At 31.9% G+C, this 25,333-nt stretch overlaps 2 protein-coding genes across 5 annotated transcripts; one reads left to right on the top strand and one right to left on the bottom strand.

The window, feature by feature from the left end:
• Positions 1-73: 73 nt before the first annotated feature.
• Positions 74-2,741, bottom strand: LOC18590068 (Pentatricopeptide repeat (PPR) superfamily protein). Of its 2 annotated transcripts, none has more exons than XM_007015363.3 (2): positions 2,546-2,741; positions 74-1,924 (listed from the first exon to the last, which is right to left on the bottom strand). In XM_007015363.3, exon 2 carries the CDS (start codon positions 1,750-1,752, stop codon positions 160-162), a length of 1,593 nt encoding a protein of 530 aa, XP_007015425.3. In that variant the 5' UTR covers positions 1,753-1,924; positions 2,546-2,741; the 3' UTR covers positions 74-159. The 2 variants fall into 2 exon arrangements, 1 of the variants encoding a protein (XP_007015425.3); XR_016028422.1 differs by having other exon boundaries at positions 1,800-1,929; positions 2,546-2,688.
• A 13,641-nt stretch (positions 2,742-16,382) lies between these two features.
• On the top strand, positions 16,383-24,977 carry BGAL8 (beta-galactosidase 8). Of its 3 annotated transcripts, none has more exons than XR_016028479.1 (20): positions 16,383-17,009; positions 17,097-17,192; positions 17,365-17,477; positions 17,561-17,627; positions 17,769-17,861; positions 18,073-18,216; positions 18,422-18,510; positions 18,674-18,779; positions 18,923-19,010; positions 19,265-19,383; positions 19,546-19,710; positions 19,813-20,015; positions 20,125-20,234; positions 21,015-21,124; positions 21,301-21,414; positions 21,770-21,871; positions 23,140-23,351; positions 23,444-23,780; positions 23,867-24,026; positions 24,618-24,977. XR_016028479.1 is itself a non-coding variant. In XM_007015359.3 (19 exons), exons 1-19 carry the CDS (start codon positions 16,848-16,850, stop codon positions 23,972-23,974), a joined length of 2,538 nt encoding a protein of 845 aa, XP_007015421.3. In that variant the 5' UTR covers positions 16,383-16,847; the 3' UTR covers positions 23,975-24,369. The 3 variants fall into 3 exon arrangements, 1 of the variants encoding a protein (XP_007015421.3); XR_016028478.1 differs by having other exon boundaries at positions 24,611-24,977; XM_007015359.3 differs by lacking the exon at positions 24,618-24,977 and having other exon boundaries at positions 23,867-24,369.
• Positions 24,978-25,333: the final 356 nt, after the last annotated feature.

Here is a 25,333-nt window from a genome sequence, read left to right as displayed (position 1 = left end):
ATTTCTTAAAGGTTTCTTTCTATTTTTGTTGAATCTTCTTCATAAATCAAATGCATATCACATTATGTTTAACTTTTCAATCAAACAAGTATTTGTTGCATTACAAAACGATAGTTTTACACATAAGAGTGCCTTCAAATTCTTTAAAAAGAATAAAGCCTAAAAATTATAATCCAGATAGTTTATCGGAGAAAATGATCTCTGTCCAGATTCTTTTATTACCAACTCATCCAGTAGTTCAAAAACAGACAGCAATTTCCTTTCTTTGCAGTTCAATTCAGTCAGAAACTCCCAACAATGCGGTTCTGGTTTAAACCCAGTTTCTGCCAATCCTACCAAAGCCGTAACTGCATCATCTACCATTCCAGCTTTACAAAGGCGAATCAACAAGTCATTTGAAGTTGCATAATGTGGCACAAACCCCCTATCCAGCATCAGACCCACCAGCTTAGCTGCCTTTTCCATTTCATCTTTCTGGCACAATGAATTCAATACAATTCTGTAACTTGCTTTATTCAAGTAAACACCTTCATATGGCAGTTTCTCGAGCATCTGAAGTGCATCTTGAAACCTCCCTTCTCTGCATAATCCCCCAAGTAATACATTTAAAGTCACAACATCAGCTTGGCATTCCTTTTCCTTCATTTCCTTAAGCAATTCCATTGCTTCTTCAATTTGAGCCGCCCTACAAAGGCAATTAATCAATGTAGTATACCCAATTGTGTCAGGTTTCAGACCTATGCTCTCCATCTCAACAAAAACCTCCTTGGCCTCTTGCCACCTTCCCTCCTTGCAAAACCCATTTATTAGGGTAGAGTAATTGAATAAATTAGGATTGCATCCATTGTTCTTCATAAACTCCATTATTTTTCTAGCCCGATCAACTTTCCCTCTGCAACAGAAGCCGTTAATTAAGATATTATAAGTTAGGACATCTGGCAATATCTGATCCTTAGCAACCATTTCCTCAAACAATTCAATTGCTTCTTTAAGTCTGCCACTTTCACAGAGACCACCCATCAAGGTTGAGTAGGTAATCAGATTGGGATAGGAAACCCTGGACTTTTTCATCTCCTTTACAACTTCAAAGGCAGATTCAAGATCTCCATTCTTACAATGATGTTTAACCAAGATGTTAAAAATGCATGTGTTGGGTCTCAACCTGAGAGATTTCTTGGAGTTCAAAAGAAAATGTCGGGCCAAATCAACCTGGTTTGATTCAATCAGGAGATTAAGACAAGTACTGATAGCTTTCAATGACGGTTTTTCACGAACAATTGGCTGAATTGCATAGAACATCTCAAGTACCCTATCATGTAAAGAAAACTTAGAAAAATGCTTCATGAGATTGAGGAAGACACCTTCATGAAATTTACAAGTTTCATAGGTCATTTGACGAAGAATTGAGTCAATGGCCTGAAACTTCTTTGACTGCACAAGCTTATGAAGGATGGTCCCATAGGTGGCATTATTATGACTAAAACCCTTCTGCTCTGATACCCTGTTAAATATTTCTAAGGCCCGCTGTGGATCTCTCTCACGTTTGATCAAGTTGATGGCAGTCTCGTGAGAGACAAATCTTGGTTTCCTTTGAGATTCCGTTAAGGTATATGGGATTTCTGGAGGAGGATCTCGTTTTTGGGAGTTGGCTTTTAGGAATTGAAGAGGGGAGATCCACGGAAGCAAGGATGATGAGGTTGAAGAGGAGGAGAAAGACCGCTGGTTACGGAAAGAAACTCCCACTGAATTCATGGAAAACTGCTTCTGCCTTTACAAGGTTTCATCATCTGAAGAAACCAAAATCTTCTCAGTTGTTCTTACAGCACCTTTAAAATCCAGCCAGACATTATCCCTATTATCTTCATTTCACAAGTTATTGTAACAACAATAGAAACTGTATTCACGGGAAGTCAGACACATTTAGCTGCACTTCATTTGAAAGAAAAATAGACAAAAGGTCAGCTGAAGAAGCTTCCATTTAACAGATAGTTAATCATAACATAAATTGACAATCAAGCATATAAAAACATTCAAGCGCACCATTCCTTTTGTTAATCCGTGATGCCTTGTAGAGTTTCCAACAAAAACAAATACTATCTATATGACTGAAGACAATGATCTCTCTCTGGCTTAACACTTACATCAATATTCTATTAAAACCGTACATTACATTCTAACAGTTAACAAACGGATCTATCCAGTTTCCAATATGGCAAAATCAATCAGGAAGATTCTCAAACACACTGTCCTAATTTTAGTTGAGGAATTCAAGCAAAAACTTGGGATACAATCGTATTTCCTAACATTTTCTCATTCATATAAAACTTTATTTCTTTAAAAAAGAAAACTTTCAGGGATTTGCATTGTGAAATTTAAGAAAACACTTGGAATGAAATCGTACTGTAAAGGTGTTTCCACCTATATATTCAGTTTAATAATCATGTGCAGTGAAGTAAATGATTTGAGAAATGTTAAGAATCTTAAAATTTGAGAACAAGAGGAGAGAGGGTAGAGAAAAAAAAAACAAGAAAATTGATAAACTAACCCGCCAAAAGGGGAAGAGAGAAGAGTGCTCCAAGGAGAGGCAGCGACGAAACCAAGAAACTGTGATGAAAAAATAGATAATGGCGAAGTTCAGTCGTCTGTGACCAATCCAGGTGTTCGGAGGAAAGTGTCGGCTCGGCGGAGTCTAAGAAGCGGAGTTGACGGTTAATAGAAACGGAATCGAGCGGCGGAGCACCGGAGCTAAGCGAAGAAAGCAAACAACTAAAAATGCCATACCAAGTTACCGACTAGGATTTGGGCCCGCCCTGTGGAGTGGAACAGCCCCGCAACGAGACCACACAATAGCCCAAAATAGAAACAACAGCGGCACAGCAAGTCCAGCCGCGATTTTTTTTTTTTTTTTTAAGAAAACATTGCAAAAAACATTTAAGTGTATGTTATGAAATAGAGAACAAATATAAAAAAAATATAAGAAAAAGTATTTAGAAAGAGTGAGAAAATCTTATTTAAGTATATTCTTACAAATGAAATGAGGAGCTTATTTATAGATTAATAACCTTTTATCTAGATAGAATTTACAAAATAAAAATAATAATACTAAGGGATTAGATAGATTAAATTCTAATGTTGATCTAATCTAATTTATATTCAAACCTAGATATAGATAAAATAAATAGTATTCACAAAAATATTCATAACACTTCTCTTAAATATCATTGTATTAAGAATATATCTCATTAAAACTTTACAAAGAGAAAACCTTATAGAAAAAATTCGAGTGAAGGAAAAAGAGTACATAATTTTTTTCAAAAATACGTTTCTGAAATACTGTCTCATTAAAAACTTTATCAAAAAAAACTCAGTGCGAAAAACCTTGATGAAAGAAAATTGTACAATACGTATTTTACTCCCCTAATGATTGAATTATTTAATGTCTCTAATACGACGCATTTCAATCTTTTATATCAATTTTTCAAATATTGCAGTAAGAAAGGCTTTAGTGAACAAATTTACCAGATTGTCACTTGAATAAATTTGTTGAACACTAATATTATTCTTTTCTTAGAGATCATGAGTGAAGAAGAACTTTAACAAAATATATTTTGTCTTATCGCCTTTAATGTATATTTCCTTTAACTGTGCTATGCAAACACTATTATCCTCATATAACGTTGTTAAAATTTCATTCTTAGTTGACAAGTCACAGGTTTTTTGAATATGTTGAGTTACAGTTCTTAACCAAACACATTCACGACTTGCCTCATGAATTACAAAAATTTTTACATGGTTAGAAGAAGTAGCAACTATAGTTTGTTTTGTAAAACATTATAAAATAGTTATAACTCCACATATTAATCAGTAACTTGTTTGAGATTAAGCCTTGTGTGAATCAAATAAATATCATGTATTTGCATAACCAATTAAATTTTATTTTGATGTGTTTGAATAATATAAGCCTATATCCATTATTCCTCGAAGTATATGTTTAATTCTATACAAGTATCTTCTAACTGAAGAAGAACTATCTCTTACTAATAAATTTATAGCATTTAATATATCAGGTTGTATATTGCTAACAAGATACATCAGTGCTTTAATTACACTAAGATATGGTACTTCAGGTATAAAAAGTTCTTCATCATCCCTACGATGTCGAAAAAGATCTTCTTTTTCACACTATTGACCTTACAACTATTAGTGATCTCAATGGATATGCTTTGTTCATATAGAATTGTTTTAGCACTTTTACTATATAATTAGATTGATAAACAAAAAATTTCATTTGTCAAGTGTTCAACCTGAAAATTCAAACAAAATTTTGTTTTTTTAAGGTCTTTCATCTCAAATTTTCTCTTTAAGTAATCCATAACTTTTGATAACTCTCCAAGAGTTCCAATAATGTTCAAGTCATCAACATAAATAGCAATTATCACAAATTCATATTTGAATCATTTTATAAAACACATGGGCATATAGGATTATTTTTATAGTCTTTTTTTAACAAATATTTACTAAAACAATTATATCATTCTAGATTGCTTCAATCCATTTAAAGATTTATCTAATTTGATTGAATAAATTTCTTAAGAATTCAAATTTTGTGCTTCAAGCAACTTAAATCTTTCAGGGATTTTCATATAGATATCCTTATCAAGTGAGCCATATAAATAGGCCGTAGCTACATTCATTAGAAGCATTTCAATCTTTTCATTTATAGTCAGATTAATCAATATAGAATTGTAATTGCATCCACCAAAAGAGAATATGTCTCTTCAACATAAGGTCTTTGGGTAAAACTTTGTGCAACAAGCCATGTTTTATATCTTATAAGCTCATTTTTCTCATTTCGTTTTTACACATATACCCATTGATATCCCATTGGTTTTACACAATTGAGTGTACAAACTATAGGTCCAAAAACTTCACATTTTGCAAGTAAATTCAATTTCTCCTTAATTGTGTCATTCCCCATTGGCTAATCATTTCCATGTCTACATTCTTCAATAAATATAAGTTCAAGATCCTCATTTTCTTTCATAATATTGAGTGCTATATTATATATAAAAACATCGTCAACTTTTATTTCATTCCAGTGCCATCTTTTCTCGTCATGACATAATTAATTGAGATCTCTTCATTTTCAATGATTTCAGGTACTTGAATTTCTTCTAAAATTTTTATCAATTATGTCAAGGGTCTCTTTTAGAATTTCTACTTTCTCTTTCTAACCATATTGAATATTTACTTCTTTCCTTTTTCGAGGATTTTATCTATAAAACCGATTGGTCTCCACGTTTTTGACGTGCCTTGTCCTACAGGGACATCAATGCTAATAGGAGAATTTGCAGCTGATATATAAGATTTATGTTATTCTCTTTATGTTAGTAAATACGTCTAGCAACTGATTTACTATATTTTGCAAAAGAATTATCTTTTAAACTTTAAGTTTATATTGATTTGTATGAGGATCAAAACTAAATAATGATAATTCATTCTAAGAAATTTTCTTTTTCAGTTGCTTATTTTCTCCCCCTAATGTTAGAAAAATTATTTTATTAAAATAACAATCGACAAACTTTGCCATGAATAAATCTCCTATTGATAATTATAAATATTTAATTATAAATGGAGATTCATAACCAACATATATTCCTAACCTCCATTGAGTACTCATCTTTATGCGTTGTGGTAGAGCAATTAGAACATATACCGCACATCCTAAAATTCTTAGATAGGAAATATTTGGTTCCTGATCATAAATCAATTGTATAAAAGAGAATTTATAATAACTCATATGGCTTGATGCGTACAAGTGTTGTTACATCCAAAATGACATGCCCTCAAACAGAAATTGGAAGTTCATATTTCATAAACAATTATTTTACAATCAGTTGGAAGTATTTAATAAATAATTCTACTAAACCGTTTGGTGCATGAACAAAATTAATAGGTTGTTCAATAGTTATTCCAACTAATGTGTAATATTAAAAGCTTGAGATGTAAATTCACCAGTATTGTCAAGATAAATAATCTTAATTGCATAATTAGGAAAATGTCCTCGCAAACGAATTATTTGTGCAAGTAATCTCGTAAATGTCAAATTGCGAATTGATAACAAACACACATATGAACATCTAATTGATGCATCAATTAAAACTATAAAATATATAAATGATCCACATAGTGGATGTTTGAATCCACATATATCACTCTAAATATGTTTCAAAAATGTAGGAGATTCAGTCTCAATCTTAGCTAGTGATGGTTTTATAATTAATTGCCTTCAAAGCAAACAATACATAAGAATTCATTAGATTGAAAAATCTTCTAGTTTTTCAATGGATGAACTCATTAATTTTCAATAATTTTAGTATCATTATTGATCCGAGATAGTTCAACCAGTCTGTCAAATATTAAAATCATTAGTAAACTTCTAGTTTACTATAGTATGAGTTTTAATTATTTTAATATTGTATAGTACAATCTAGAGAATAAAACGAGTAATTTTTTTTTCAACACACATTTCCTACTCGAGATAATAGATGTAATATAAAGGTATTAGGTGTCCCTTTCATTCGTTGTTTCAATATGATATCTATTCAAATGAATATCTTTAAAACTTAATAAACTTCTTTTAGATGTAGTAGAAAATAATACATCTTCTATTATAAACTTTATTCTTCTAGATAGTAAAATATTGGCTCTTCTAGAGTGTTCAATTAATCTTGTACTACTAAATATTGTATGACATTGGTTTCTTACATTGTCAAGTAAAAAAAATATTTCTTACTTTTAAATATAGTTGTGCATTGTAGTAATATCTACTAGACATATATTTACTTCATTGATCTTGAATCCAACAAAATGAATATTAATATTTTTCTTTAATAAGATAAGATACATAATAATAAACTTACAAGTTGACATAAGAGAACATTAAATATATAATTTATTAATTAAAACACACAATAAAAATATATCATTTAAATATAATAAAAAATATAAAAATATTTTTATAATAAAGTTATACTAAAACATACCAACAAATTATTAAGAAATTTCATTCTTAGATATTTTCATTACGAATCAAATGATTAATCCTTCTTCAAGGTGGACAAGAAAATCAATAATGGATATTTCCATTACTAATCATATGATCAATTCCTTTTTTAGGGTGGACAAGAAAATTAACAATATCTTAATGTGTTATATCAATTTTGCCATAGTTAAAATCATCACGAGATGTTTTAGTTTTTAGTGATGTTTGATAAAATTCAAGACATATAACAGGTATGTATTAATGATCTTTCATGCCACATCAATGACAATATGTTTCTATATTTTTTTTTTCATTTTTGTCTTTCCTATTATTCATCCACTTCTGGTGGATTAAAAGTATTCATCCACTTTTAGTGGGTTACAAGTATCCATCAACTTTCGGTGAATTATCCACTTTTAATGGGTTATCCACTTCTGATGGTTTAGTGGGTTAAGGTAAAATTATCCATCCATTTCTGATGATAAAATTACTCTTAGAATTAAAATAGTGATAGTGTAAATTATTATGGCGACTTCTTCTATGTCTATGATCATAATTATTAAATGATGTTACATTCACTTCAGGAAATTGATGGATTCATGGTTTTTTATTAGCAGCTCATTTGTCGCATTCACTTCAAAGAATGGAAGTTCATGGTTTTTCATTAATAGCTATATAATAGCAAATTCATTTTCCAATCAAGGGACAAAATATAATATTTATTACATGAAAGCTAATTCACATTTAAATTAATTTTCATAGATAAAAACACTAAAAAAATACCAAGTTACTTACTTGATTCACTAAAACAAAAATACCAAAAAGATATTAAGTCACTTACCTGATTCGCTAAAACCAAAAACCAAAGACCAACTATTGAAATTATTTTAAAGCTTGAAAGAAATAGAATTTCATGATACCAAGAGATTAGAGAATCGTGCTGATAACGTATTATGAAATAAATTTTAAGAGAACAAATATAAAAGAAAGTATTTAAAATGAGTAAGAAGATCTTATTCAAGTGTATATTTACAAATGAAGTGAGGGAACCTATTTATAGGCTAATAACCCCTTATCTAAATAGAATTTACAAGATAAAGATAATACTAAGGGATTAGATAGATTAAATCCTAATGTTGATCCAATCTAATTTACATGCAAATATGAATATAAATAATATAAATAGATATTCACAAAAATATTCATAACAATTATTAATTAGTAATAGTTTTCTTGGCCAAAGAATAGAAATATTTATATTCTCTTTTTGGCCAAACACTATTTATAAATTTTAAGGTCTATTTACTGTAGTGAATCTATGTTGACAATAATTAAAAGTGAACATTTTAAGGTAAATAAAATATCATATCCTCTCTTTTCTTTTATTTTCAAATTTCCCTTTTTTTTTATTTTTGTTTTAATCAATTATTTAAATACATTAAAATTAAATGTTGAAATACTATTTATTGTTTTATCTTTTATATGTATTAGAAATGGAAGAGTGAAGGGGGAAAACGGGGGGTTGGATAAGCAAGTAACTAAGAAATGACAAAATGAAGGATATTCCATAAAAAATTAAATCCTAAATTAAATTAAAACAGTTTAATATTTTTTTCTTTTTTGTCCAAATTTTTTTTCTTCATTTTCAAAATTTAAAATTGTAACATTGAAAGTAAATGCAAAAGGAACATATGAACTAGTACAATTCTTTTACTATATTTCCTGCATAGTCCAATCAAAATCATAATTGAGTGAAATCCATCAAAATTTTATATGAAATACATGATAGACTCCATTCAAAGATTGTAATTGGATAATTATAGGAAATATATTGCTAATGACAATGAGATTTTAAGTCTTAAATTCAATTTGTCTCATCATATGTGAAATTGATGCTATTTTATATTAGATTTTATCTAGTAATAATTTATTTTGTTATGAATATTTTTGTAAATATCCATTTATGTTATCTACATCTAGGTTTGATGTAAATTAAATTGGATTAAAATTTAATCCATCTAATTCCTAAATGTTATCTTCATCTTGTAAATTCTGTTGAGATAAGGAGGTTATTTGCCTATAAGTAGGCCTCCTTAATTCATTTGTGAACACACATTTTAATAAGATCTTTTCTCTCCCTCTAAATACTTTCTTTCTTCTCTTTAATTGTTCTTTCAAGTTATCTCTATTTGTTCTTTTAAATTATATTTTCATAACACGTTATCAGCACGATTCACTAATCTCTCACTCTCAAGCTTCTCAAAGTCGAAGTTTAATTTTTTTTAGGTAATTTTTGTCTATTGTCACTTTATTGTTTTGCCCATATTTTACCAATTTATAAAAAGTCAATTTCCAATTTTATATTAGTTGTTTTTCATCAACCAATTTATTGTTTTGCTTGCCAATTACGATATATTGTGTAATAATAATATTTATGTTCTTTTAAGTTATCACCATGTCAAATTTTACAAAGCTTGAATTTGTGGCCCTTGATATTATTGGTAAGAACTATCTATCTTGGATTCTAAATGCTGAAATCCATTTAGATGCTATGGGTCTTAAAGACACAATCAAAAAAGAAAATAAAGTATCCAATCAGGATTAGGCAAAAGCAATGATTTTCCTTCACCACCATCTTCATGAAAAATTAAAAATTGAATATCTTACAATAAAAGATCCAGTCGATCTTTAAAAAAGTCTAAAAGAAATATATGACCACCAGAAAACAGTAATTCTGCCAAAATGTCATTATAATTGAATACATTTGTGATTGCAAGATTTTAAAACTGTAAATGAGTATAACTCAGCATTATATAGAATTAGTTTCAAGCTAAAATTGTGTGGAGAAAAAATGATTGATGCTAATTTATTAGAAAAAAAATTCTCTGTTTTTCACACCTCAAATATGCTTTTGTAGCAGTAATATCGTGAAAAAGGTTTTAAGAAATACTTTGAATTGATTTCATGTCTTCTTGTGGCAAAGAAAAATAAAGAGCTATTGATGAAAAATCATGAATCTCACCCAGCTGGTTTTGCTCCATTCCTTGAAGTGAATACGACATCATTTGGAAATTCTGGTCGTGGTCGTGGTTATGGTCGTAATCGTGGTCATAACCGTGGACGTGGAAGAGGTACTCATAATTATCATAGTCGTGGTGATTACACAAATTATTATTCTGATAATAAAAACACCCACCAAAAGTGAATGAATAGTGAAGAGATACAAGAAAAAGATAAAAGTGGACAAAGTAAAAAAAATATAAAAAATATTTCTTATCGATATGGCATGAAAAGTCATCAGTCACGTACCTGTCGTAAGTCAAAACATCTTGTTGAACGTTATCAAGCATAACTAAAAGATAAAAGGAAAAATATCGAAACAAATTTTGTTGAAGATGATAGCCAAGTTGATATAACACACTTAGATGTTGTTGATTTTTTTGCTCACCCTGAAGAACGAATTGATCATTTGATTGGTGATGAAAATCCCAATAATGAAATTTCTTAAATTATTTGTTGATGTGTTTTGGTACAACTCTATTAGGAACTTGGTATATTTAGTATAACTCTATTAAGAAGTTAATGTGTTTTAATATGTCTATTAGGAATTTTTTTTTATGTTTTTTAATAATAAAGTTTATATTTAACGTTCTCTTATGTCAACTTGTAAGTTTCTTATTATATATATATTATTTTCTTGAAAAAAATATGGATATTCATTTGGTTAAATTCAAGATCAATGATAAAGATATATGTCTAATAGATAGTGCTACAATGCACACTATATTTAAAGACAAGAAATATTTTTTTCACTTGACAATGGAAGAAGCGAATGTCAATACAATATCTGATAATTTGAAAGCTCTGAAAAAGTCAATATTTCACTACTTGGAGGAACAAAATTTATAATAAAATATGTATTATTTTCTACTAAGTCTCAAAGAAATTATTAAATTTTAAAGATATTCATTTGAATGGATATCATATTGAGACAGTGAATGAATGAGACACTGAATACCTTTATATTACATCTATTATATTGGGTAAAAAGTGTGTATTGGAAAAATTATCCCTTTTTTCCTTTGGAATGTACTACACAAAAATTAAAATGATTGAAACTTATGCTATAGTAAACCAGAGGTTTACTAATAATTTTAATATTTGGCATGACCGGTTAGGCCATCCCAGATCAATAATGATGCAAAAAATTATTGAAAATTCATGTGGTCATCCATTAAAAACCAAAAGATTTTTCAATCTAATGAATTCTCATGTACTGCATGCTCTCAAGATAAATTAATTATAAGACCATCACCAGCTAAAGTTGGGATTGAATCCTCTACATTTTTGGAACGTATTCAGAGTGATATATGGACCCATACATCCATCACGTGGACCATTCAGATATTTTATTGTTTTAATTGATGCATCAACAAAATCGTCATATTTGTACTTATTATCAACTCGCAATTTGACATTTGCAAGATTACTTGTACAAATAAATCATTTGCGAGCATATTTTTTTGATTATGCAATCAAGACAATTAGTCTTGATAATGCTGGTGAATTTACGTCTCAAGCTTTTAAGGAATATTGCATGTCAATTAGAATAAATGTTAAATAATCCGTTAGTCATGTTCATACACAAAATGGTCTAGCAGAATTGTTTATCAAACGCCTTAAACTGATTGCAAAACTATTACTTATGAAATTCAAACTCTCAAATTCTACTTAGGGGCATGCCATTTTGCATGTAGTAGCACTTGTACACATCATACCAAACAAGTTATCATAAATTCTCCATTATATAATTGGTTTATCGTTAGGAACCAAATATTTCTTATCTAAGAATTTTTTATGTGCGATATATGTTCCAATTGCTCCACCGCAACGCACAAATATGGGTTCTCAAAAGAGGTTAGGAATATATGTTGGATATAAATCTCCATCTATAATTAAATATCTAGAACCCTCAACATGAGATTTATTCACTGTAAGGTTTACTAATTGTCATTTTGTTGAAGCAATTTTTCCAACATCAAAGGCAGAAAATATCTTGGAACACATTATCATTATCTACTTTTAATCCTCGCACAAATCAATGAAAACAAGAAGTTTAAAAGATAATTCATTTGTAAAATATAGTAAATCAGTTACCAGATGCATTTACTGACCTAAAAAGAGTAACTAAATCTCATATACTAGCTGCAAATGCTCCAATCAGAATTGATGTAGGACAATTTGATATTGCTAATGAGTCCTAGACACGCCAGAAATGTGGGAGATCAATCGGTTCCAAAGATAAAAATCCTTAAAAAAAAGAGCAAATATACATAATGGTCAAGAAAAGGAAACAAAAACTCCATAAGAAACCGCTGATATAATTCCAGAAGAAATTATTCAAATGCATGTGGACGTGGGCTTATATTATTCAAATGCATTAAAATTAGATTTAATTGGTTATGCAGATGCAAGATATTTATTAGATCCATACAAAGCTCGATCCCAAATAGGTTACTTATTCACATATGGAGGTACGACTATTCCATGGCGTTCTATAAAACAAATTATAGTTGCTTCTTCTTCTAACCATGCAAAAATTTAGCAATTGATGAGGCAAGTCATGAATATGTCTAATTGAGATCTGTAACTTAATATATTCAAAAAACATGTGGCTCATCAACTAAGAAAGAAATTCCAACAACATTATATGAAGATAATACTATCTGCATAGTACAGTTAAAGGAAGGATACATTAAAAGTGATCGAACAAAACCTATTTCGTCAAAATTCTTCTTCACTCATGATCTCTAAGAAAAATGTGATATTAGTGTTCAACAAATTTGTTCAAGTAATAATTTAGCAGATTTGTTTACTAAAGCCCTTCCTATTGCAATATTCGAAAAGTTGGTACAAAAAGATCAGAATGCACTTAATTAATGTTGTTATCAAAGAGAGTAAAATACGCACTATACTCTTTTCCTTCATCAAAGTTTTTCCCATTGGATTTTTCCCACAGGTTTTTCTTGATAAGGTTTTTAATAAGGCAGTATTTCAAGAGCGAATTCTTGAAAAGAATTATGTACTGTTTTTCTTTTTTTCGGATTTTTTTCTTATGAGGTTTTTTCCTTGTAAGGTTTTAATGAAGCATATTCTTAATACAATGGATATTCAAAGGGGAGTGTTATGAATATTTTTATGAATATCCATTTATTTTATCTGTATTTAGATTTGATGTAAATTAGATTGGATTAGAATTTAATCCATCTAATCCTTAAGTGTTATCTTCATCTTGTAAATTCTATCGAGATAAAGGAGGTTATTTATCTATAAATAGACCTTTTCAATTCATTTGTCAACACACACTTTAATAAGATCTTTTCTTTCCCTCTAAATACGTTTCTTCTTTTTTTTAATTGTTCTTTCAAGTTATCTTTATTTGCTATTTTAAATTATATTTTCATAACATATTTAATTTATTTGATTGATTTTTAGAATCTGATGTTGTAGATTGTGATTTACATGTAATTTTATAAAAAAATAAAAATAAAAACTAGCTGCAGTTGCAATCACATTGTGGGAACATATCTTGCTAAAGATCAAGTGGTTGGACTTGGATTGGCTGTTATAGCTTGGCGCACCAATTAGCAGCTTAATAAGAATAAGCAGATAGGGAGGACCGCTACTTGTCTCTATTGTGGCACCACCCCAAAGTCTATTTCAAAACCTAACCAAAAGGCGAAAGCACTAGCCCACCCTCACCCCTACCCCCACCAGAGTTAGTCAACAAAAAGATATGCCCTTTAGGTAGCTCCATTTTGTCCAGCGTTCACATAGCCTTTAATCTGATTTCTCATGCTTTGCTTCTTCTCTTTCAACTGCTGCTGCAACAAACAAATGGAACTACTCTCCATTACCCCCAAGAGTTAATGCTGTTTACTGCCACTCGTAACATGGATGGAGAAATCATTGCTATGGCTTGTCCTTGAGCTAACAACCACGTTGGTTTTTACTCAAATTCATGAGGACCAATGATTTTCTCTGCTAAAAATCTTGATTGTTCAACCGAAGGTTTCAATGTGTTTGAGAATATGCTTGTGTCGTTTGAAATTACTTGACAATATTTATGCACAAACTTTACAATATTTATGTAATTATAACCTAAAAATTAAAATCTTAAAACATCGATATTTTAAAATTTTAATTTTAAGATAAAAGTGTAAGATGTATTGGATAATAAAAGATTATACGCGTTTATAATCTAAGATCTCATATATAAAAAAAAAAAAACTTTAATTTTTTCAAAAAAAAAGTAATATATATAATATAATATTTGTCATTTATATTTATAATTTATTAAAATGATGATAAAAAATTTTACGTACAATTAAATTGAAAATATTCATGAACGAATAAATATAATGAAAGTTAATTTACTTATACATAATTCTTAGTGAATGTAGTTAAAAACACTTTGAAAAGTGATAAAACAAAGACATTTGGAAATGGAGGAGAGATGAGTCCAGAATAGAGTTTTATAGCGTCAACCCTTGAAGTGAACACGTAACATAATTCCATTTTAATTGTTGTATTATATGTTATCTTGACTCACGGAGTACTCCTTTATAGTTTTGTCTAACTTCTCGATATGCTCATTTTTTATTTGGTCGTGCCACTAGTGTTTCATAGATGTGCCCAATGACAAAGAAACAAATATGCCATTTTCATTAGTATTAAGTAGCTTAACGGTGCAATTCGTTTGCCAAACTAGCAATACCATTTTTATAATTATATAGTGATTAAATCTCAATCCTACCTTTTTATATTTTCACGAAAGGATAGTCGTTTTTCCAACTTCATACAAAAGAAACTTTCTGAATTAGGAAAATGCTAAATTATTAGACAATTATTGTTCTTTTGGCTTCTTTCATTCCCCATGAATTGCTCTTTCATTATTAAGTTATAATATTTATGTGTAATCATTTCTCTTAGAATTTATAATACCCTACTTATTTTTGTAGAAAAAAGTCATTTATCGGAAACGATATAAAGTAATCATTTAATTTATTACACATTTTTGTGATATCATTGTAATACTAATGATTAATATTCTTTTTTTCATTATCGTTATACATAAAGATTATATGATATCAGCTAAAATGGGATCTCACACACCAAGAAAAGATGATGAATCCAACTTTGGAGTTTATGCCTTCATGGCGATCGTATGATCCCCTTTGGAGTCACGCAACTGTTATTTGTTATCGACAATCAACAAAAAGATTAAGGTGAAGAAAGAATAATTTTTTTTTTTGTTTTTAGGGTTGAAAATTTACTACAGCGACATCGCAAAACTCCAAATACTAGTGCCCTCCACCCAAGACACGTCCGACCGTGACCTTCTGTCCTCCAAATTCATGAGTCATGACTTTACCCCTTTTGCATTAATTTCATAATTTGCCTATTGCCGTATTAATACTCCGATAATATACTTCTAATCCTCGTATAATTAATAACGGAGACGTGTTTAATCTATGTATCTAATTAATAAATCAGGTATATCTTCACCCGTTTGAGTTCCCATGAGTTTCTTTGCTAGTTTCATTGACTCCATGATCCATCAAAATTGAAAGGCTTGCGACTCTGCGGGTTGATGATGCCAACTTGCAAGCGTATGTCTTCTGCCGACATTTCTCTTTTTCTTTACTATTAGTTTCTGTAGAATTTTTCAATTAAGATTTTCCATTAATTCTTACAAAATGAATTAAAAAGAAAATTCTTTTCTACAATACTGGAAATGCTTTTTCAAAGGACAAAAACAAAAATAAAATGGCGTGTAATCAATATCATATTGAATGGGAATACAGGCAGCGCATCCAATAATATGTTGTGGCATACGATTACGACCACTGCCTTGGTATTATCCATTATTATGAGTTTAATAGTGAGGGACCCAATTTCTTTCCAATTTAATATTCACGGACCCCTCACCTAGATTCTACACGTCCCTGCTTAAAGTTAATTGAAAAATCACCATTATTAACTTCTTAATACTATTCAGAAATGAGGGAGGAAAGGCAACAAACAAAGGCTTTTGAATATCTTAATACAATAGGAACAGACATCAGTGTTTCTCTTACCAATACCCATACGCGAAGTGAACATATTTGAGCAGAAGAATCTTAAATGACGTAGGTAACCCTGACACCGTCGTCCAACCGATCCGCCCTTGCTTTTTCATTTTTCGTTTTTGTTTTGTTGCGCCCTTCATACGTGTACGCACCATAACCCGAGACACGTGGCAAGACGAAAAGGCAGGTGCATTATCTTTGCAATTTATCCAGCAGCACGTGATTTCATTCTCCACTTCACTTCTTCACTGCGGTAGCTGCTTCCTCCCTACTGCTCTGCTCCCCTGCAAAGCTTATAAACGCCATAATTATCGATCAAGAAAATAAACCAAACCAAAAAAAAAAAAAAGAAAAAAAAAAGAAACTAATACTATTATTTAGAAGAAGATGAGGAGAATGGAAATGTGAAGTAGCGGTGCCGTGCACTCTCCGGCGAGTAAATGATGTAGCTTAAAAGTGTTTTAATTTGAAACACAAAGCGGGCAAGCAACAAATATTATCAGAAAAAGTAGAAAGGCATCAAACCAAAAGCCAAAGAAGAAAAGAAATGTTGCAAAGAAGAAGTCATTAGCTTAACCACTATTCAAGAAAGTGGTTCTTTTTTTTTTCCTTCAAAGAAAAAGAGCAGGGAATTATTGTTTCGTGTGTGATTGTACTATTGTAATTCCGACATGGGAAGCAGAACAAAGATTCTGGTGTTGGTTTTTTGGTTGGTTACAGCAACGACGTCGTTTGCAGCCACCGTCACGTACGATCACCGGGCGATTGTCATCGACGGGAAACGCCGTGTTTTGATCTCTGGCTCCATTCATTATCCACGCAGCACCCCTGACGTAAGCTTAATTTTTTCCTTTTTTTTTTTTTCTGTTTTCAGAACAAGAAGAAGCTCTTTTAATTATGGTTATGTTTCACGTTTGCAGATGTGGCCGGACCTTATACAAAAATCGAAGGACGGAGGCTTAGATGTCATTGAAACTTACGTTTTTTGGAATTTACACGAACCAGTTAGAAACCAGGTTTCGTCTTTTTCTTTTTTTTTTTTTTGTCAATTTTTTTTTTAGTTCAGGGGAAATGTTGTTCAGTTGTTGGAATTATACCTCATCCGAACTGAACAATACGTCCAAATGGAAGCAAAATGTAAATCCCATTAATTTCCAATTTTTTTTTTTTTTGCTTACTGATAAACAGTACAATTTCGAAGGAAGAAACGATTTGGTTAAATTTATAAAGTTAGTTGCAGAAGCTGGTCTCTATGTTCATCTACGCATCGGTCCGTATGCTTGCGCTGAATGGAATTATGGGTAAACATTTTATTCCCCTTCTATTTTGGGTACATGTAAGATCTTATTTCTTTATTAAAACCATTTTGGTATAAAATTTGCAGTGGTTTTCCTCTTTGGTTACATTTTATACCTGGAATCCAGCTACGAACTGATAATGAACCATTTAAGGTAAATGAGGGTGTAGTATATTGTAATTTATTATCTCCTTTAACTTTTTCAATTTTGGGTTTTTTTTTTTAATTTTTATAAAGTTGACTGAAATTGTTGCAAGAGCTGAAATGATGGTACCACTGTGGTTGTTGGTGTCAGGCGGAAATGCAGCGGTTCACGGCTAAGATCGTGGCAATGATGAAGCAAGAGAATTTGTATGCATCACAAGGAGGACCCATTATTTTGTCACAGGTCACCTTTGTGTTTTGTCCTCTCTTTTTTTTTAATCAATGCCTGTTGCAGTATTGCTTGCTTATTGGTACATCTCTTATGATTTATGCTGATTTTTAATTGTCGGTGCTATAGTTTCTTTTGTGGTATTTTAGGCTTATTTTAGAAGTACTCTTTATGTTTTCCATATTTGTTTTGGGTGTATTTATGTGTTTATTGTTAATAATACCAGATTGAAAATGAGTATGGGAATATTGATTCATCATATGGGGCAGCTGCAAAACGCTACATCAAGTGGGCAGCTGGTATGGCTGTTTCCCTGGATACTGGAGTTCCCTGGGTTATGTGCCAGCAATCAGATGCTCCTGATCCCATTGTAAGTTTTTTCTTTTTCTTTTTTTTTTTGGGGTTTTTCAATTTATCTTTTTACTCACAATTTTTAATTCATAGTAGTTAATCAATTCATTCAAAATTTGCGTACTTTTAGTTGAAAGGTATTTTAAATTGTTTACTGTTTCTTTTGACAATCTGGGTATTGGCTTATTCATATATAATTTCTTCTTTTATCTTGGCATTGACAGATCAACACCTGCAATGGTTTCTATTGCGACCAATTCACCCCAAATTCTAACAAGAAACCAAAAATGTGGACTGAGAATTGGACTGGATGGTAGGGTGTCTGACTCGGTTATATAATAGTAATCTGACTTCTACAAGCTAACTGTTCTGGATTAAATGTCTCCATCAAAAATGTTGATTGCTTATTTCTCTTATTCAACTTTTTGTCAAAATGTTTCTTACTCATGACTTCCCCAAGATATTTCAAATGCCAGGTTTCTTTCATTTGGTGGTGCTGTTCCCTACAGACCTGTAGAAGACATCGCATTTGCTGTTGCACGGTTTTTCCAAAGAGGTGGAACTTTCCAAAACTATTATATGGTAATGGAAATTAGAGTTCAAAAGATATGTTTGTACATTATTTTTGATACTAATGAAATTCTATCCTAAAATCAAATATGGTCTCATTCCAAACCAAACATGTAACTTATGAGTCAAATTTGTTTTGGTTGCTCTTAAAACAGTATCATGGTGGAACGAACTTTGGCAGGACTAGTGGTGGACCCTTTATTGCTACCAGTTATGATTATGATGCTCCAATCGATGAGTATGGTATGCCTTTAATCAATCTAATTAATTGTTAGTATTCCTAAGCATCCACTTGGCTCTATAAGTGCCTGCAACATACTTCAGGTCATCAACTGTATGCAGCTTAACTAATATTTGTAGTTGTTGTGATGATGAGGTGCTGGTCTTGTAATAATGAAAGAATGTTAATACATGATTATTCAGTTTATAATTTATGAAAAGGCATCTTCTAAGTTTCATCTGTCAATCAGTTCAGTGTTCTTTTGTGTATGTTGCAGGACATGTTAGACAACCCAAGTGGGGTCACCTAAGAGATGTTCATAAGGCTATAAAGCTTTGCGAAGAAGCATTGATTGCCACTGATCCTACAATTTCCTCTTTGGGTCCAAACTTGGAGGTATTTCCTGGACTCTTCCTAGTTCACTATTTTCAAGCACAAATTGTGCTCAGATCATTATCGAAAGATGATAGCTTAAATTAATTGATAGAGGTCTGACTGCTGCTTCTGTCAGGTCTTGTTCTAAATTGCTAGTTCATTAATGAATTTTTTCTCCCCCAGTCTGCTGTATATAAAACAGGATCAGGACTATGTGCCGCTTTTCTAGCCAATGTGGGCACCCAATCTGATGCGACGGTTAATTTCGACGGCAGTTCATACCATTTGCCTGCATGGTCGGTCAGCATCTTACCAGACTGCAAGAATGTAGTTCTGAATACCGCAAAGGTTTGTAACTTATGCTATATGATAACAGCATCAATTTTTCCCTCTAGTAAGTTTGTTCTTTCTAGTAAAATTATTCATCCAGTTTTAATTTTCACATGACAGATTAACTCTATGACTGTAATTCCAAGCTTCATGCATGAACCTTTGAATATCAATGCTGATTCAACTGAGGCAATTGGGACAAGCTGGAGTTGGGTATATGAACCTGTGGGTATCTCAAAGGCTGATGCATTTAAAAAACTTGGATTGTTAGAGCAAATAAACACTACTGCTGATAAAAGCGACTACTTATGGTATTCATTTAGGTATGTTGGTGTTTTGTTTTAAATTTTGTTTCCTGAGGGTGTGATTGCTACCTGTCTATATTTTTAAGTTTAAAATGTTTTAATAAATTTTATTGAATACTTTTGGCAGCACTGATATCGAAGGAGATGAGCCTTTCCTTGAAGACGGATCTCAAACTGTTCTTCATGTGGAATCACTGGGGCATGCCCTTCATGCTTTTATAAACGGGAAACTTGCAGGTAGTTGGAAATAATAGTTGTATTTGAAATGCAGTATCTTAGATTTCCATATATATTTGGTCATTTTCAATCGCAATTTCTGTCTTCTTTTCACTTATCCTGGAGTTCTACACTGTTGTATTATTAAGTAATCTTCAAGGTTTTCTGTAGTAAAATGGGATGAATGAATGGGTTAGCATTTTGAGTAAAGATGATAGGAGCATTGTTTTTTTTCTCTTAACAGATTTCTAGCTTGTATTGGCTTGGATAGCATTTCTCTGAACAATATGGAGAATGTGAACCTTGGCTTAGATTACACTAGCTATAATTGATAGTTTAGGAAAATAGTGCAGTGGATAGTCAGATAGTTTTTGTGTCTCATACAATGCATAGAGCTCTGAAAGAACTTCCCAACTATTGAATCATGAACATCAAGTTTGGGTTTCAAATTTATGGTTAAAATATGAGAAGACTGCAATTCCGTTGATAAAATTAACATTAAAGTCCTTTCTAATGTTGCATATTAGGTAATGGAAGTGAAAATGCATCAGAAGCCACAAAAGAATGTCTTGCATTGGGGAGTTGCAGGAGGCTTATTAGCTCAACACACTAGTTTAGAATTCTGGGCAGGGTAGCTCCAATATATTCTCTAATATCAAAATTTTATGTTGAATGACATAGATTATAGATGCTGATATTACATGACTTTGCTTGTACTGTTACAGCAGAGGTGATGTTTCATTTGAACCACTATAGCAATACTGATTATGTGTGTGTATCTTTTGAAACTCCTTCCTGCAGGGAGTGGAACTGGTAATAGTGGCAATGCTAAGGTTAAAGTGGATATTCCTGTCACTGTTGGACCTGGGAAGAACACAATTGATCTCCTGAGTTTGACTGTAGGACTGCAGGTTCAGCTCTCCTGACTAAGATTTACATAATCATTGACTGAAAAATGAAATATTTATCTGCAAGTTCTAGTGTTGTAGTTTCTATAAAAGCTGAATATCTTATCTGTTGGATTAATCAGTTGTAAGAAAAATATTTAGATATAAGTATCATCTAATTGGACACATATATATATCAGAACTATGGAGCCTTTTTTGACCTAGTGGGGGCAGGGATCACTGGTCCAGTGAAGCTTAATGGTTTAAAGAACGGTAGCAGCATCGATCTCTCCTCACAGCAGTGGATGTATCAGGTCAGTGTCTCTTTCTTTAATTTTCCTGTCAACATTAATCATTATCCTAATTACAATTCTGACCAAGGGTAAGATGGTGAATAAACACTGCATTTCTTTATAACTTACAAACTGGGAGAATGGGTTCCAAGAAATGGTTTTGAATCACATCCATTGCAATGGTGAACACAATCTATTTCTCTCTGCCACATCAAGCATCCATCCATTGATTGTGGTGAGATGGCACTAGATAGTCAATATAGTAGACCTCACTCTGACTGAATAGGAATCAAACCCCCAAGTAATGTTAACTTCCAAAAGAAATTTGTGCAATAGTACTTTAACTTTCTTCTTGTTTCTCCAATCATGAATATAGGTTGGACTTAAAGGGGAAGATTTAGGTCTACCAAGTGGAAGTTCATCACAATGGATCTCAAAATCGACCTTGCCCAAGAATCAACCCCTGATTTGGTACAAGGTAATACTTAAGTTTTAATTAGGTATGGTTCTGTGGACTTCAAATTTCCTTATTGCAGCAAAAGGGTATTAATTATTCGATAAGGCATTATGCCTTTCATTCCTTTATTAGTTACTATATAATTTAGGGTTTTTTTTTGGCCTGAATATTACTTATGTTTGAATCTTCTAGTTCTGATAATTAACTTACGTCTTGAAAACCTTCTTAGCACCTGAATTGTAGAATTTCAAGCTGTAAAGAATGTGATGATAGATGTTCAGAACTAGATGGGACATAAGAATAGAGCAATTATGAGACAGGGAATATTGAGCTTAGCATATATATATATATATATATGCATATACTGTCAGTGGAGTTTTTAAATTCCGCCAGCAGGGTTAGAGGATTGCCATATACCCTATTAAGGTATATTTAAAAAAATTAATAAATCAATCTGATAAATAAAAGGACATGTGACAATATTGTAACCTCGCTTGTGGAGTTTAAAAACTCCATGGTCAATGTGTACTATAATAGTCCTATATATATTAAGTGAAAGAAAGCTGGGGGTTTGCTGTTTAGCAGTGAGCAATATTAGGAAAAATTTGAGTTTGAAGTCTCTACCTTTCAGAATATATATCGATTCCTTCTAGGACAATCTTTAAGCAGAACAATTATTGCACTAACCCTTTTCCAGAATAAACAATCAGATACAGCATAAATTTTTGTTGCTTTCGTCCATTAATATTAATTAAGTGTATCAGTTCCTTTCAGCACAACTTCCAAAGTGAATTATTATGTAGTAACCTGTCACCTATTACTTCTGAACATTTTTCCCTTTACAAATGAGGAAATTTCTCAAAGAGTAATGATAGAGAGTAAAGAAAGAAGGATAGAAATCAATAGTTGACTTTTAAATCATGGATGCTCGTAAACAGAACATAAAAATTATGAAAAAAGGTTTTAATGCCCAAACTTATAGTTTAAGAGTTTATTGTATAGTAAAATGTGAAAGAGAATCCTAGCATCAAATTCCAAAATCTTAGTATAATGACAAACCAGGTTGAGGTTTTAAGTTGGGTCATTCATGGAGAGTCAGTTTTTGCCATATGTTGTAGGGGTGATGACTTGGTTTAGTACAGGCCAAACATTTTTAGCATCATCTATTTCTTTTATAATGAATTTTCATACCCTAGCTAACCTGTGAGCTATCAATTCATAAAAATATATAATGAATCACACAATTGAATCAACATCTAAGCAACTAGTGATCAATTTTCTGTATGCAGACAAATTTTGATGCCCCAGCTGGAAATGACCCAATTGCTTTAGACTTCACTGGGATGGGGAAGGGTGAGGCATGGGTGAATGGACAGAGCATTGGACGTTATTGGCCAGCCTACGTCTCTCGAAGTGGTGGCTGTACTGACTCTTGTAACTATAGAGGATCTTATAATTCAAACAAATGCCTCAAGAATTGTGGGAAGCCATCTCAGCAGTTGTGAGTGCCAAAGAGTCTACATAGGAAAGCCTGAAAATTAACAGTTTAATATATAAAAATTTCTTATCGTGGTTTATCTATTTCACTTATAGGTACCATGTACCCCGTTCATGGTTGCAACCAAGTGGCAACATTCTTGTTTTGTTTGAGGAACTTGGTGGGGATCCGACACAGCTTGCTTTTGCAACCAGACAGATGGGAAGTTTGTGCTCACATGTATCAGAATCTCACCCATTACCTGTAGATATGTGGAGTTCAGATTCAAAAACAGGAAGGACTTCAAGCCCTATCCTATCCCTGGTTTGCCCATCTCCAAATCAGGTTATTTCTTCAATCAAATTTGCAAGTTTTGGAACTCCTCGTGGGACTTGTGGTAGTTTTAGCCATGGCAGGTGTAGCAGTGTTAGGGCACTCTCCATCGTACAGAAGGTGCTATATTGCTCACTCTTCATCTACAACTTTTGTGGTTGTTAACTAAATTATTTATATTTACTGATAATTGTCAAATTATTCAGGCTTGCACTGGATCGACAAGATGTAGTATTGGAGTATCAACTAGTACATTTGGTGACCCTTGCAAAGGAGTCATGAAGAGCTTAGCTGTAGAAGTTTCCTGTACATGAAGAAATGTTAATAAGCATGCATTACAGGGTGCAAGCGAAGCATTGTCCCCAAGTAAGTGATTGATCAAATAAGAATTTTGACAGCTTGTCAAAGTAAAAGGATTCTTGCTACAAAAGGAAAAGGTTTCATACAACAGATATATTCTTGCTAGTACTAAGAAAAATAAACGTTAGTGTTGTGTCAACTCTAATGATAATTGTGCGCATCAGTGTATCTTTGAACAGAGTAGATGCCTTCTTGTGCAGGAAAGTGTATAATCCGGTTTCTATCTTATCCTTGCAGTAGTTACCCTGTTATATATGTTTTCTATGCCAGTAAACCCGCTTTGAAATGGGGACTGAGGTGAAGATTGATGAAATATTAGTGCACTGTGTCATGTGACCCAAACATAAAACCGATGTGATTATGGAATTAGATATTTCATGAACTAATGACAATAAGCCACACATGCCTGAGAAGAATTCAGCTGTTTTCTTCATTCTAATTGTAATGGGGTTTCTATGATCTTTGCCTAAAGGAACAATTTAATAGTGCTATTTTACGAACTATTCTTACAATTACTGCAATGATGTTCCTTAAATTGGCGTGTTTTAATTGGTTAAATGCAAATATATTGATGCTTAAATTGTGTCTAGTCTACAGGTAGAAATAGGAAAAAAAAAACCTCATTTTGTTGGTACCACCGTTCATCAGAGCTGCAGGCTGGTGCTAAGTCATTGTAATCAAGTTCTCAGCAGGTTCTGTTATTTTAAAGTCCAAAGAGTTGAATTCAGGAACCTTTTTTTTTTTTTTTTCTATTACTTTATACTTAATAGTGGTTTTTAGACTGTAATACAAGTATTAGACTATAGAACTTGTTGAGAATCTCCAGAGCCAGATTCCCAAAACACATTCTCCTAGATGGCAAATGCCTTGAATGCCGGCATTGGAAAGAGCTTAGGATAGAATTTCAATGGAACATTAAATTTGTATCCTATAATTTATTACGATCCCGTTAGCTCCTCTCCTACGCTCTTCCTCACCCTTTTTTAAGCTTATGTTATGGCCCCAAATCAAAATGTTCTTTAAACGTGATCAAAGGGAGATTTGACTGTCAGGAAATACGTTACTACAAAAAAGAGAAGCCAAAGGAGTCCTGACCTTTTTTCCAATCACCTAGCGGCTGATGCTTCCGCGTGTACCGGAGTAGACCTATCTTGACTCTATCCTCGTCAGGAACTTTCAAGAGAAGAATGGGAAGTAAGACGACGTCGTTGTGTCATGTCAGACATGAACGTCAAGAAGGGAGCAGATAAAATGTTTTTAAAAATAGTGCAGGTGGGTGAGATTTTGAGTGATTTATAAATAGAGATATCATA

The sequence above is a fragment of the Theobroma cacao genome, chromosome 9 (assembly GCF_053813885.1).
Source record: "Theobroma cacao isolate CCN51 chromosome 9, ASM5381388v1, whole genome shotgun sequence".
NCBI classification, from domain to species: Eukaryota; Viridiplantae; Streptophyta; class Magnoliopsida; order Malvales; family Malvaceae; genus Theobroma; species Theobroma cacao.
Note: the sequence above shows the minus strand (reverse complement) of the source record. Positions and strands in the feature narration are given on the sequence as shown.

What these genes read in the sequence shown, in the direction of transcription:
- LOC18590068 (XM_007015363.3), bottom strand. Translation starts at nt 1,752, where the DNA reads ATGAATTCAGTGGGAGTTTCTTTCCGTAACCAGCGGTCTTTCTCCTCC.
- BGAL8 (XM_007015359.3), top strand. Translation starts at nt 16,848, where the DNA reads ATGGGAAGCAGAACAAAGATTCTGGTGTTGGTTTTTTGGTTGGTTACA. An exon ending in ACGAACCAGTTAGAAACCAG is followed by an intron (nt 17,193 to 17,364) that starts GTTTCGTCTTTT and finishes ACTGATAAACAG; the next exon opens with TACAATTTCGAAGGAAGAAA. An exon ending in ACTGAGAATTGGACTGGATG is followed by an intron (nt 18,511 to 18,673) that starts GTAGGGTGTCTG and finishes TTCAAATGCCAG; the next exon opens with GTTTCTTTCATTTGGTGGTG.